Genomic DNA, 15,209 nt, shown 5'->3' with positions numbered 1-15,209 from the left:
CAACATTTTATAGGTCCTGGCACGGGAAAGCACTACACTGCTTTAAAGAATCCTATGAGAAATTAATTCATGCGAGGCTTGAACTGCACCGAGGTGTAAAAGGTGCAGCCCAGTTCTGGAACTCTCCATTCAGTCTCTTCCCCAAAACTGCACAGTTACAGACTAAACTGCCTGTAGCTGAAATTTAACTACTAAAGAGGAGTCAACTACTTCAATAATAATCCTTTAACAGTTTATTCAGTGCATGGAAACCTGTGATACAAAATTTAATGCACAAAATTCAATTTAGCCTTGTATGACAACCAACAATATTTTATATGCCATGACCATAAATTCAAAATTATTTTTATTATGACAAGTTCACTTACAGTTTTGTCTGTTTTTAATAGACTCACTGAGTTGTTTTCAGGGCACGTGACAAGATCAAGTTATTATAAGAAAAAAGTGTCGTTTCATCTGAGAATGGAAAACAGAGACCTCGGAGGGAACCTTTGTGCAAAAGCAGATGTGGTTTTTTCCTGCTTTCTTGGGATTTTTGCACGCAGCTGCTGATTGAGAAACTTTATTTGAAAGAAGCATTTAACTGAAAGTCTCTGCCATGGGGCCACTGACCATGACTGCATCTTTGGAGGCATGGTTTGAAATCAAGTCAACAAGGTTTGCCTTCAGCTCACCACCAAAGAATCATAAAACTGCTCCAAAATCTGAGCCTCCCCCCTCAATAGCTGGGTTGTACAACCCACAAGCAGCTCTTCAATACAACCAGTATTAAAGTTGCTAACTAGTAGTAATCTTAAAAAACATGAGGGGAGAGAGAATTTCATACGGCCACAATTACTTTTCCCAACAACTGATTTCACACAGCTCTTGCTCCTGAAATCAGTCGACCAGCAAATGTTTTAAAAGTGGTTTGATGGAATGATGAACAAAAGAACAGCACTAAAATCCATTCTTCAGGCATTCACTGGTGCAAAAACCATTAAGATGATGGGAGGCTCTCCAGTCTGGTTTCAGGAACACACAATATGGAGCTGTCATACACAACAATTTTTTCTGGCAGCCCTCACTCACTGTGCAAGGCAGTTCTTTAAGCCTGCAACATTTTGAATAGTTCTCCTTTCAATATCACCAAATGTCATATATCCATGAAGTTTTAAAATACTTTAAGGAACTGACCTTCTTCTGGCACTGTTTTTAGCACTGTTTGCACAGCTATGCCAGGTCTGCTTTCAATTTATTATACAATTTAAATATTTATTTAAAGAGTACACTTAAAGCTAGAATTTAAATCAGATTTTCAAACTTGAGTAGTTCACTGGATTATTTCTACAGAATTCCCAAGGGTTATCAAGGCTATAGCTGATGTGTATTTAAGACAGCAGTTCTGCCAGAAAACACAAACAAAAAGCAAATTGCATTCAACTCTCCTTTCCTCCTTGACTATTTCTTTGTGTTCATGTTCTCCTCCCAGCATAATGTCAACACACACGTTTCCACACTGACATTAACAAAACAAACAACAGAACAAATTCAGCTGAAAAAATAAACTAGCACAAAGCTATTTCTCATCTGGAATCCAGCTCATGGAACAACTTTACAGCCCCTGCACCAGCAGAAGGCAGGAATGAGCCAGTTCAAGATTTGTTTGCTAAATATTTCAGTGAAGCCAACAAACCCACAATGCTTCAGTAACTTACAATGTAAGTAATTCCCTTAAGAGAAAGAACTGAAGCATGAGTAGAGTCACAAATGCAAGAATACTGAGGGGAAAAAAATAATTTGTCAAGCCATTGGTCAAACCGATCCAAAATGGCAAAAATGGCACATGTCATTTAATTCATATTTTGCTTAAAAAAAGAAAAAAAAGGGGGCAATTTACTGATATCAGCAATCACTTATTTAAGCAAAACCACATGAAAAGAATATTTGGATGATGAGTCCAGATCATACTCTGTAAAATACAGAATTTGTAAGCAACTTTACACAAAAGTAACTATAAGCAAATTTAAGGATGAACATTTCAATTCTGAACGAGGAAAAAATCTCCTGGACTACAGAAGTGGAAAAAAAAGCCAACAATTTGGCAATTTAGGTAAAAGGCTTTTTTGTCAATGCACATGAGAAGGTTCACATTGACACATGCAAGCAGCACTACTATTGTTCACTGCAATACAAGTACAGAGCATGGAACACACAAATTAAAACAGAAATACATGTGACCATTACATTTTTTTCTTTTTTCCTGACTCTGACTTGATGCAAAATCTTTTGACTTGCTCCTTTAAAGTTCTAATCATTGCAGAAATGGAATTTCATTGCATTCATTTGCTCCTGGTGTATGTATCCAAAACATACTTAGGTTAACAGCTATTCATTCCACCAAAAGACAAAGCATAGACTTTTATTTTCCCCCCCAGAGTGCAGTGCTATTTCACACTAATTTTGTTTGAATGTTTATTTCACATTAAGGGTGCTTTTCTGCAGTCTATTTTAAGTAACTACCAGGGAGGGTTGAGTCCAGGAGTGCAAGGACACGCCCATGAAGAAGTGTGTGGCTTGGGCCCTAATGGAAACTTCAGCTGCATCAGGAGTTATTTGCCTGCAGTTTTCCACAGCTGCCCAGCCAAAGGTTAACAGGCTGTGGGATGTGCTGGAGAAAGTGTCTCTGAGGCTGAGGAGCCCGGAGAGACAATGGGCAGGTTGATCAGTACCTGTAATCCCCTGTACCAACAGAAATGCTTCCAGGCTGTGTGTCCAGACAGCCGGGCTGGATCCAGCCCAGCCCATCCCAGCCCTGCACTGCATTCCTGGGAGAGGCCAGATCCAGCAGCCCAGGCACAAGTGAGGCAACTCCACTGCTCCAGACTGAAACTGGCGCAGAGGGAGCCCTGTGCACCTGATCACAGGTTCCTTCCCAACAGGACATTGCTCCATTTAAATAAAATCCCAAACCTGCCAACGTTTCAAATTAATGCTGTTTATTTACGAGCCTCATCAACTACCAGTCAGGAGTTACTACTCCAACACTAAGGTGAAGAAAACGGTGCCCCATCACCTTCTCAGGGGTAGGACTGGTTCTTCAGAGGGGTGTGATCAGCTGGGACTAGCTCTGAGTTATCCTTCAAACGCTGCTCCTGCTGACCCTGCTGCCCTGCCAGCACACAGGAGAGCAGGGCGTGCCCAAGGACCAGATCCTGCGGCAGGCAGGTTTCAGTAGGATTGAAATTTCCCAATTTGGGTAAAAGGCTTTTGTAAAACACCTTGTAAATGCATATGCATTACATGCACTACATTATGCCTTACAGCCTTAGGTAAGAGAATGAAAGAGCTCACAGATGGGAAGAGCATTCTGAAGGAAATGTTCACTCCAGCCACTTCTCACTGGCAAAAGCACATAAAGCAGAGAACACGATTTTATTCCTTAAACCCAACTTGAACTTTTTAAGATAGCTAGTTTAAAAAAGAGTTTTTAAATTTTTGAACTAAAAGTTGTTATACTGACGGAGAACATAATAAATTATACAAAATGAAAGTGTAACATATATGTAGAGGTACCCGGTCATAGTAAAAAATTAAATAATATAATTCTACTAAACAGCTGAAGACCATAGGATGAAAGTCAGTGCAATATCCAGAATTATAATTATACACAGCAGTCATCAGCAAATGTTTCTATTTCTGTAGCTGAGCATTAAATGACTTTGCACCTTGGACTGCTACTTAGACCACACTGACTAATTCATCTCTGTCAAGCAGCTGACATTTGAAGAGCCACTAAATAGCAACTATAAAAGCACTTCCATTTCTCCATCCACATCCCAGGTGTGAGATTTTGAACCCACAGGAACAAACTGAGAGCATGCGACAGTTCTGTGGCAGAAGCCTTACCCCTGCTTCCAGTATAATGGAAATCCAGATTTAGGGAAAAAAGTTTTATATGCAATGCTTCTGTACAAACAAAGCTTAACAGACAATGTGGTATGTCAAGTTATTTGCTGTAAATCTATTCCAACTTACTACAGGTTTAATTTGTATGTGTTTTATCCAGCCTGATACACTAATTGCTCCACGAGAAGAAAACTTTGGGGCATGGATGCAGCTCACCCAGCGAGCCTTCAGATTTCAGGGTGCATCCTTGAAAAATATTAATTCCTACCATTAAAATACTTGTAAGTTATGTAAAAATATGAATAAGGAAGGTGAACAAGCCAGTAAGGCAGGATCCGGCAGGGATTATAAAGAAAAACAAAAAAAAAAAAAAGAAAGAAAAAGTTAAGGAAAGCATCACTGTTTGTTAACACACAGCAGTAAAAAAAGTTCGTGCTGGGAAGTCCTGAACGGAAACGGGAAAGTCGACCCGGCTCCGGGAAGCACCTGCCGGGCGGCAGCGAGCCCGCCAAGCGCGGCCGGAACGCCCCGAGAGCCGCGGGAACGAAGCGCGGGGCGCGCACGGCCCCGGGACGGCGGCACCGCCCGCGCCCGCCGGCCGGGCTGAGCCCCCAGACCGGGGCCAGAGTTCCCGCTGGACAGGGCGGGGAGCAGCGGGACTCGGCCAGCACCGAGCAGGGCTCCGGGACAGGGGGACACGGGCAGCCCGAGGAGGGCGGGCGGCCCCGGAGCTGCCGGGAGAGTCCGGGCGGGTCCCGCGGCCGCTCCCGCCAGCGGCGCCGCCCGCCGCCAACAACAACAGCGCCCCTCGCCCCCGCCACTCCATCTCCCCGCAGCGCCGCCCCATTGGCTGATTCCGCCGCCTCCTCCTCCCCCATTGGTCGCTCCCGCCGCCTCCTCTTTCCCCATTGGCCACCCGGGCGCCCGCACGGCCCAAGTCCCCTCCCCGCCCCCACCCTGCGCCTGAGCCGGTGCCCGGCGCCTCCTCGCCCGCCCGGCCCGCCCGCCGCCCCTCACCGTGTAGTAGGAGAGCAGCCCCGCGTTGTAGTCCAGCACGAACCAGCGGTACTGCCAGCCCTTCATCACATTGGTCCATTTGCTCAGCGGGCCCTCCATGATAGACGCCATCTTAGCACCGGACCGGCACCGCCGCGCACGCCGCGCGTTCGGTGAGGGGAGCGGGGGAGAGACTCGGCGGCCGCCGGGCGGGGAGGGGCGGGGCACGCAGCGACGGGGAGGGGCCACGGGGCCACTCTGCCCCGGGGGGCGGCGTTTGCGCGCGCAGCGGGGAGGGGCCGTGAGGGGAGCGGCGCCCGGCGGGGGCGGCCCCGGGGTCCCGAGAGATGGAGCTCGGGGTACGGGCATTGAGGGCGCTGCCTGAGGGATTCCATCCCCGCGGCTTCTCCTCACGGCCCCGGGGGAGGCAGAAGGCGAGGAGCCAGGCAGGGCTGTGAGGCGGTGCCGTGAGGGCACGGCGCGCTGGCCCTGCGGAGAGTGAGGGCGGGAGGGCGTCGTCCTGTCTCCTAAAGCACTTTGGGATCTTTTAGTTCCTCTCTAGAACACTTGTCACCGCTTGGAAGCTTTGAACATCTCTCGCTGGTGTACTTGTCCCTCTGCCTCTCGGCTTTTTTTAGTGCCTTAACTCTAAAGCAAAGTGAGCTTAACAATGGAGTCCGAGGGGCTTCTCTTCAAAGCGCTCCACGTCCACAGTGTCTAAAACCCATTCATGACTCGAGATGACCTTTAAAAGTTAAAGCTTCAATGTGACACAGCTTTCCTGTGGACTGATCCAAGAATGTGGAATTAATTCCCCAGGAGCTACGGACAATTGCAAATCTGTTGTTCAGCGCAAGGCATGGTTTTGGCACTGATCTCCTCTGACATAAGTACAGAACTTGAGCTGTGCTTTAACATGAAAACTTCAAAGGACCCATAGGGATACTCATGTTCCTTCCTAGAGAACAGCAATAAAGCAGCAGCAGTGTTTTTACCATGAGGTTTGTGTTTATCATGCAGTCTACCATGTTCATTAGTAACATTTTTTCGTTTCCCCCTTACAGCCCTTTTATATTCTTTGTCTATTTAAATGCTTTTATAGTCGGGCTGAAACAGGTTTAGTGTCTCACAACACTGCAACTTTATACTAAATTAAACGAAATTTAATAGAAAATCACCCCTTTAGTGAAAAAAAAATCACACAAAGGCAGTGTGTTTCATCTTAGGAAGTAAGAAATATTCCAGATTTCTAATTGTCTCCCCATATCACATGTCGCATTGTACACTAGTTTGTTACCAATGGGAATTTGGAGCATTGACTCCTTGGAGTCACCTGGTGGTGTATTTATGCATGGGGTTACCAATTTAAGGTACCTAACGCACCATCTGATTTTGAAATTTGGCTTGTTAATTTAGATAACTTTTTTTTTTTTTTTCCAAGCTGCATATGACCTTAGTAGTCTGTTTTTGTTCTTTATTTTCACTGGCTAAACAAAGCGGGGCTGCCTAGAGATTATACCCAGGCAAGCAAAACAAAAAACATCAGATGGTGCCAGAACATTACTAGTGCTGCCAGTTAAAGCTGTAGCTGGACTGGAGCTTTATTATCTCACATCACTCCTTTGGCTCTATTATGCAACAGAAGCTGAAACAATGCAAAGAACTCATGGAACAAAACCTCTCTTGGCTTAACCCTGAAAAACCTGTGTGTGGGCAGAGCATCCACAATAGGAAATTCTCCACAGAAGAGCTTGGTTTATCAGAGGGTGAATTTCCTGAACTTCTGATTACACTGCATATCTTAGCAGTTCTTTGTTCTCTTTGACTCTTTTTTGGGGGGAAATGTGACAAAGGCTTGTATCCACCAGAAATCGCATGTATTTTTGATATCTCGTTTTAGCTAAAAGTTGAGAGTAGGAAAAATGGTGTTAACAGGTATAAAAGGGGGAATTCAGCTCAAGGTTTCTTTTAAAAATGTAGTGTGGATAGTCTCTTAAAGTAATTTGGCAGAGATCAGAGAATCATTGTTTTTCAGAAAGCCCCATACAAACTGAAATAAATACATTTGAAATAACAGTCTTTGAGCATCCAGGGTATATCATACAGATTTATGCACTTTCATGCCAGGATGTTCTGTGCCTGTCAGATAGCTCCCCTATATTGAGCATGGATCATGAGGGCACTACTGAAGGGTTTAGGACGAACTACTTAGATCCTTCTGATGAAGATTCTTGAGGCCTAATCAATTTATTTTGAAAGATCAATGCAAACATTTTAGTTCATTTAAACAAATCAATAAGCTAAAACCAGCAATGTGCTATAATGTCTTTTTATACACTTTTTATTTTAAATCATTAGCATCAATGATTTTGAATTAAAAAATGGCTTAAAATAGAAATTAGGGAGTAATTTCTTAATAGAAGAATTTGGTTTGCTTTAACATGTTCTGTCTGAATTCCATCTGGATCAGTTACAAAGAGCTGTTATTTTCTGTGATTATAAACAGTTTTATTGTGATGTTCTCCATATTTTACACAACTTTACTCAGACTGGAGTGTCACCCTCTGTACCATTCAGTACTCACTGTCACCTGAGAGAGGAATGTACTGCAGAGGTAACAGACCTGGGCTGAAGGCAGCATCTGTTACCTTGTGCTGCCTTTGTTGAAAACAAGCTGAAAATCTTGTCCAGCACCATTCTCTTGCCTCCCAGAGCTCTCAGTTCTGTTACCCAGCCACACACACATTTCCTGACCATGGAGCGGCCTCCAGGGTACTCAGACTGTCCCAGCAGTAATGTAGGGGGAAACCTCAGATATGCCCAGTCCTTCCTGTGTTTTCCAGGACATCCCAATTTGCACCCTACTTTTAAAAATTTCCTCTATGTTATTTTTCTTTGTCCGAGCATGTCCAGTCAATTATATGTTTTGCCCATTTCAGTTTAAATCTTCATGGTTTCTAGCCAAAAGGAAGACACTGCTGGTCAGAGTGAATACCAGTGAAGGACCAGGGTAGACAATGGAAGCAAGAGAACACTGGAAGTCTGATTCTTTCTGAAGAAAATGCTTTTCTGTTGTAATTTTTCTGAAGTTATGGCTGAACTCAGAAGAACCTCAGTGATGAAGTTGTGGCTTGTGGGTTTCCTTCAGGGTGTCTGGCAGTGTGACTGGCAGCAGTGAAAGTGGCTTTTGGTTCTCCCAACAGCTGCAATTGCTTGGGGTGCTGAGGAACATAAGGAAGGCATTTGAGAAGAGAACAAATAACATTCTGTTTCAGTTTCTTTTCCAGCTTCAGAAATGTGCTGGTACTTTAATTTTCTATTGCTTGTCCTGTAAGTTCACTGTGTCAACTACTGATAATGTAATCATTCTAATTAACAATTTATGTTTTAGCCTGATAGTGGATGATTCTTTTTTCACTTGTTGATAGCAAATAATGTCTTTTATTTGTACCTTCAGGGAAACGGTCCTTCCATTTTATTTTTTACGGGTAGCAAATGCAGTAATAAACTACAATCAAGTAGAAGATGGAGCATTCTGTGTCATCCTCAGTCTCCAGCTACTGGCCTTTACAGGTATTTTCTAGTCCCTCTATGTACATCCCAACTACACTAAGAATAGGAGCACTGTCAGAGCATAAACATTTTTATTTTATTTCTTTAGAATTATGTTTGGTTTAGGGGATTACAGAGAGGAAGATAGATGGGAGAGAATCACCTTCACCCTACAAGCAGTCATTCTTCAAAGAGGACAATTAAATCAAGCATGACAGTAAGTGCCATTGTAAGTAGATTTTCTGAATAGATTTATTATACTGTCACTTGTTTTAGTACAAATGTTTATTAAAAAATCAACAAGACAGTGGAAGGAGGACAGTAGCTGGTTTCTGAGGCAAACAAATAATTCTCTTGGGCCTTTCTTGCCAATTCCTCTATGATGCTATGAAATAAAAGCCATTAGCAATACATTTTCCCAATTCTGTCCATTTTAATCTAGTTTTTCTCTGATTTAATGAATTGTCATAAATTCATTAAATTGGTCAGGGATGAGGAACTTCATTGAGGGCTATGCAGACCTTTCTGAGTCTTCTAAATGACTCCATATTAGCATATTCTGGAAAAATCAAATTATAGCTGGTTGAATGGGAATCAAGTCATCACGTCTCAGAATCACTGTTCTGTTTTTGCATATTGCTTATGGCTGCATTTGGTGGAAGTTCACAAAAGAAGGAACTTTTCCTTTTGGACATTAGCTCTGCCTTCCTGCAGTTCAGAATCTCATCCTTCCATGGTGTGTTTAGAGCTGCACTGGAATATTGGAGCCAGTTCCCCAAACCCATGGAATATGTTCAGCCAAACTGCAATACCATTTAAGACAGGGCTGAAGACTCTCTCTTGCATTTAAGATAGAGATGATGCAGAAAGTCAGATTTATTCTGGGTGCAGCTATTTAATCCTCCCTGTGCTGTCTGTCAGAGGGATGATGCAGCAAAGGCACAGCTGACTCACCTCGCTGGCACGGACCCTTGGCAGCCCCGGGTGGAGTTTGTCAGATGTTGTTGCTCTGTGTTAAAAACAGGGAGTGGAGGTGCTTAATTAGGCAACTCCAGTGACTCACCTAATGGCCAAATCCTGTTACAAGGTTTACAGAGAAACACATTTTAAGGACATTATAAGTTGGAGTAGCTTTGAAACAGTAACACAACCTAAATTTTTGGTGTGGTTTCTTAAGAGTAAGTTCAGGTTTTGCATGACAGTTTGACATAACATTATCTGGGAGTTGCAGGAGTGTAGATTGGCAATTCAGGACTCAACATCACCTCAAGAAGTACATTTCTGGGCTTGGTGAGGGGCTTGGCTGTTAAGAAATGTGATTATCTTCTGCACTCACTTTACTCAGAGGACAAAGAATTCCTCCCACATATCCTGATCACGCTTGAGATCTTCAGTGTTCTGAGAGGAATTAATAGCAGTAAAAATTAAATGGGGAAAGCACCTTCTAACAGATTCTGTAACTTAAACATAGTGTAAATCTAATACAAAATAAATTTTTTAATTACCTAGCCTTTATACTGAAGAAATATTTATACAGGCTATTTTCCATCTCTACATTGGCTGAGCTCTGGTAATCTGAAAATCAATCTAGCAAGTAGAAAAATGCTGGAATGAATTTTGGTGAACAATTCATTGTCACCTTTGTATTATTTTATTATAAAACTTAAAATATCATAATTTACTCTTGAGATCAACAGGCCATGGACACCTCTAAAATTCAGAGTTGATAAGGTGCTGGGCCATATTGTCTAGTCTGTCCTTTCACCAAGGAAGAATGAAGCATATTATCCTTGAGGATAATATTGTAATTCCAACGTGGTGTTGTGTGAGTCTGTGATTCTTTGCTGAATACAGGAGTTTAGAATTCACAGCGTGCTGAATCCCATTTCATACCCCTGATGCATTGCTGAGATGGGTAATGTCTCATCATTTGATTTAAACATCTTATCATCCTCTGAGCAGAATGTATTTAAAATTTAATGCAGAAAATGTAATGCTATTTTCTCAACCGCAAATAAGTGATTCCTGCTTTAGCCTCCACAGAGGCTTTGAAAAGATACAGAGGAATGCTGCTCAACTGGAATGTTTCCTTCATTGCAGCTGTGGTATGCAGCCCACTGCTACAAAGAGGCAAATAAGTATAATCTCTTTTCCCAAAGCTTTCTCACCATCATCTTTTTTCATGGTGTTTGCCCTATTAATATGTGCAGGTAAGGTTATTTGCTCTGTATAGTTGGTTTAGCAAGAATGCAATACATCCATCATCATCTTCTCACAAAATTTAGAGTTTGATGTGTAGCAAATTTGGAAAGGGAAAAGCTAAGAATCAATTAGTATTTTAGAGTATTGTCACTATTCATAAGGATTATATGCTGTGTTTATTTTCAATTAAGGACTGTTTGTTTTTCTTTATACACTGTATTTATCTATTATTAATAGATACAGCAATATCAAAGGTAGTATTTAAAACTGGTGTTTATACATTCAGATAGGTTCCAAAATATATGCATATTTTTAGGCTGTTATGAGCAGTATCCACACTCAGTGGTACAAAGTCATGGTAAAATCTGGAGGGAAAAATATCTTTTTCCCTATCTTTTTTTGCCCTCTTTTTTTGTTTTGTTTTGTTTTGATTTTTTTGGTTTTTGGTTTGGTTTGGTTTTTTGTCCAGGTCAATAACAGACATCTGACTCTGGTAATTTTTAGGGTATTAAATAAGTGATGAAAAGAAGGATAAAAGTAAAATCAAGGAGACCTAGAGCTGAGCAATCCATCATAATACACAAGTACAATGTGTGCCTTTATTGCCCATTTAATTTCCGTAACTAGAGGTATTAAAGGGGTATGTGTTAAAACTAAGTTTCCATTGTGTCAGTGTAGAATGAGTTTCTGTCTCCTCTACATTTTATTCTGGAATTTAAGGTAAAATCATTTTTCTTGAGTCCTAGCATCACTCCCAGGGATTTGTGTGTAGGAGTCCATGAACAGTATAAGCCCTCATTTAATACTGCCCTGATTTTGGGATGCCAAAAAGATTTTTCTTTAGGGTTACTGTTTCTTGTGTAAGAATGAGAGACAAAACTAGCAAAGTTTATCCTACCAAAAACTGGAGATTTTTTTCTTCTTATCTGAGAATGAAAAAGTCCTTTTTCATACCTACTTAAAGGATTTACTTTCTCCTTGTTCTGATGAAAGCAAAAATGCAGATTTTTTTTTTCATCCTACTCAATTCTCTCTCTCTCTTCTATGAGAAATGAAAAAAGAAAGGGAAAACTAATTTAGTAGAAGAAAAAGAAGTAGTTGGCAGAATACACTCAGATTGCTCCCCTAAAGTCATGATGTGCACTTGGACCAGAATTTAGAAAGCAGATGGGTGCTTTGCCACTGTGTCAGCTCTCAGGAGCTGTCAGGAGAATATTCCATTTATGTGTGAACTCTCAGACTTGTGCAGAATGCAGCTACATCAGATCTCCAGATGAAGTGAGGCTTCAGTTCAGAGCAGCACCTCCTGCAGCTCCATCAGCTTGGGAGAAAACCCAGGTTCAAGGATCAGGGAAAGCCCTGGCACACCTTGGTGAGGTTTCAGTCTTGGCAGGGTGAAGACAAAAGCCTTGGATATATTATTGGATGCATTAATCGGCTGTCCAAAGTAAAACAACCACTCACAAGAATTAACTCCAGCTCAAGTGACTTCTGAACTGAAAATCATTGGAACTTTGGGAAGTCCACCAGAGCAGCATCACTACATTTTCCACTCCTACCATTTTCCATAACTATTGGCTACTGACACTGCTTGGAGACAGGACATTGAGCTGTTTAGACCTTTCTTCTGAACCATTACTGCTAATTTTTATTATTAATATTATTTTGTTATTAATATTAATTTTTCCTTATTTTAATTTGGAACTTATTTTCATCCAGGGACTCTTTAACTATTATTTCAAGGAGAGTTTTGGGTTGTCAGGGTTTGGTTTTTTTTCTACCAAAAAAGTGGTATTTCTGTGGGATCTTATAATATTGTAGCCTAATTTTTACATTTTAGTAGTCAGATCTTACTTTGCCACTTCTCCAACATGAACAGTTTTGCTGAGCATGGCTGAAGCTGAAGTTGCTCGGAACTGTTGAAATACATCCAGATGTCATGGACTGAAACAAAGGAAATCCTACTCAGCTTGTGGGCAGCAGCACACACAGGGCAGCTCTGTTACTCACTTTGTAAGCCAAAAAAAATCCAGGCCTTGTTGAATCTGTTTGCTTCCAAGTTTCAAAAGTTCAGTCTGTGAACTTCCCAATGCCCCAATAAACTATTGCAGCAGTATCTGCAATGTGACTTCTAAGAAAATCCTACAATAACATTAATATTAAAATCTCTAAGTGCTACTGGAGTTAACCAAATTCTCTGGACAACTGGCAAAATGGAGAGTTACATAATTTGCTTTCCATAGCCCAAGAGAATTAGTTTTTGAAAATAAGCTTGTAAGGAATGTACTTACAAGGAAGTCTAACAATAAAAAAAGTCTGCAGTGTACAGTGAAACTTTAATTTGCATAAGCTGAAGTTGGTAATGTTTAGGACATGGTAGTTTCTTCCAGTGGTGTGTTTACTTGGGGTATACACAATAAATAGTTTGTTCTAGTTTACTGGTGAAATGTGCAATATAGTTTGGAGATTAGAAGCCTTGAGCCTTTGGAAATAAGTTACCAGCAAAGAAAAGCACAAGTTCAGTTGGGTGTTTCCACTCCAGGCCAAACACCCCAAATATCACACTTTTGTGTTCCTTTGGTGTTGAGGTAATTACATGCACATAATCTAGAGCAAAACTTATGACATTGACTTAAGAGATTAAAGCATGTAACTACCCTGTTAAACTCTGCTATTCATAATGCAGAAGCAAAAAAGGAGGATCTGAGTGTATCATTAGCATTACACTCTCTAGTTTTTGTTTCTAGTCTGACAAATAGAGGACAGATACAGCTCTTCTTAATACAGCAAAACCAGTAGCAAATGAGCTGTTGTCTTACCTGTCTTTGAGATTTTGGCTTGCATATCTGTCATTTTTAGACAAAACAAAATCCTGCACATATCCAGCTGTCACTTATATACTGATAACATTAACCCATTTGTCTGTAAAATATTGCATCTGTTTGGGTTCATGCTTTTGAATGAGAATTTATTCTGCTACATCTCAGCAGTGATATCTTACATTTAATTGCTGCAGTCCCTGCATTACATTTACTCATTGCACAGAATTTCTAAAACACAGAGGCAGCAATTTTCTTTTTCTTGTAGGTAGTGGACCAATCTTACACCCTTTGTCTTGACTGTGGAGTTAATTTACAATTTCTTTGTGTGTTTTGGCTTGAATCTCCTACACCCACAAATCCTTAACTGTAGTACTGTAGTGCTTTAAACATTTCAGAGAATCAGTGCGGTGTCAGCTGGTGCAGTGTGAAGCATAGGTAATGTTCTGCAGCGTGACTGATCTCAGTGGGGCTTGGCTGACTGAAGTGATGGCTGTCATTTCTGTTCCCAGCAGCCACACAGGCATGTTCTGTACTGTGAGTGCCCAGACTGTGTAATTACTTTTTGGAAATGTTCATTTTTTTTCATGCACACCAGAACTCTGCAGTATGCAGTCTGCCATTGTCTGGGTTTTTTGAATGTATTTAATAGGAATGTATTTAATTTATCCTGTGTCAGGATTCCTGATGTTAAGAAATTCAGACACCTGAATACAGAATCTGGGGAGATAGACAGATTAATAGACTTATATATGCATGTAGATATTGGTGGGTGTTTGTCTATGTGTTTGTGTGTGTGTGTGTGCGGACCCTCAGGAAAAATTCCAGGTGTCAAAAAACCGCATTTATAGGAAAATCAAGACATATGGTAGCTTCAAATCAGGTTTACTTTACAATGAAGACATTGCCATAATAATGCCTGCAGGAACAATGGCTCCACTTAGGCAAGCTGTGGGCTGGGAGTCCTGTGGAAAAGGTAGGAAGTATCACAAGCTGGGGAGAGCTCTCTAGTACCATGGATCAGAGTGTTTAAATGGGAAATCAATACACTTCATAGTCCATGCAATTTAAATTATTTATTTGTGCTTAAGCGCTGCTAAGCAAAGCATGAGTTGAAAAGGAATTCTGGTTTCTGAACAGTTCATATTTTCAACCTTTTCTTTGCAGCCTTGAAGGTCAGAAAGTTCCTGTATTTTGCTCTTTCCTTGTCAGCTTTGTTTTTTAACTTATGTTCAAATAACCCTGCGATCTCTTCATTCCAGAGTATGGATCTTTATTAAAAAAAAACCCAACCAAGAGATTGGAAAATGCTGTCAGCTGGTAAAAACTGAATTTGTTTTCTAGAGCATGCCATATTGGAAAAGAATAAGTAGACAAGCAGAAAATGAGAAAGAATCATCTTCCAAGCAGATAGGCCCTGTTTATCTGAAGTGGGACAAGAAAAACTTTTATCCCACATAACTTTTACTTTTGGATGGCATTTGAATTGGCCTTGAGTGTTTGGCAGCTCATCTGTTGAGCCATCTGTTTCAGATTATGCATGCTCGGAGGGCACATTGCACCCAGGCTTACAGCTCCCCTGAACACCAGAAATTTGAATTGGCTTTGCAGTTTAGTGATCAGTGAGCATGGATGTGCATGTACATGTGCATGACACATCTAAATAAACTCTGTTTATTTGGGACAAATTGAAGCATTCACACAGCTGGAGAAACCTGAGGGGGCTTTAGGAGGGGAAAGCCTTAGGCCTTG

General features: G+C 41.3%; 2 protein-coding genes across 6 annotated transcripts in view; one reads left to right on the top strand and one right to left on the bottom strand.

Annotated features, from left to right (window-relative positions):
* OSBPL9 (oxysterol binding protein like 9) overlaps positions 1-5,084 on the bottom strand; it is a 56,546-nt gene extending 51,462 nt beyond the window's left edge. For all 3 annotated transcript variants that reach the window (XR_009418954.1, XM_059477939.1, XM_059477940.1), the window contains exon 1: positions 4,906-5,084. Coding sequence is in view for 2 of the 3 variants with exons in the window: in XM_059477939.1 (XP_059333922.1) it covers positions 4,906-5,016 (111 nt within the window). In the remaining variant the exon portion in view is untranslated. The remainder of the gene's footprint in view (positions 1-4,905) is intronic.
* EPS15 (epidermal growth factor receptor pathway substrate 15) overlaps positions 4,857-15,209 on the top strand; it is a 68,294-nt gene continuing 57,941 nt past the window's right edge. For 2 of the 3 annotated variants that reach the window (XM_059477938.1, XM_059477933.1), the window contains exons 1-3: positions 4,857-5,057; positions 8,342-8,457; positions 8,546-8,665. In XM_059477938.1, the coding sequence (XP_059333921.1) occupies positions 8,585-8,665 (81 nt within the window). In that variant the 5' untranslated portion in view covers positions 4,857-5,057; positions 8,342-8,457; positions 8,546-8,584. The remainder of the gene's footprint in view (positions 5,058-8,341; positions 8,458-8,545; positions 8,666-15,209) is intronic. The other variant, XM_059477934.1, reaches the window with a different exon arrangement.

This window comes from Ammospiza nelsoni, chromosome 9 (genome assembly GCF_027579445.1).
Source record: "Ammospiza nelsoni isolate bAmmNel1 chromosome 9, bAmmNel1.pri, whole genome shotgun sequence".
Classification (NCBI taxonomy): Eukaryota; Metazoa; Chordata; class Aves; order Passeriformes; family Passerellidae; genus Ammospiza; species Ammospiza nelsoni.
This window is presented reverse-complemented; position numbering and strand designations above follow the sequence as displayed.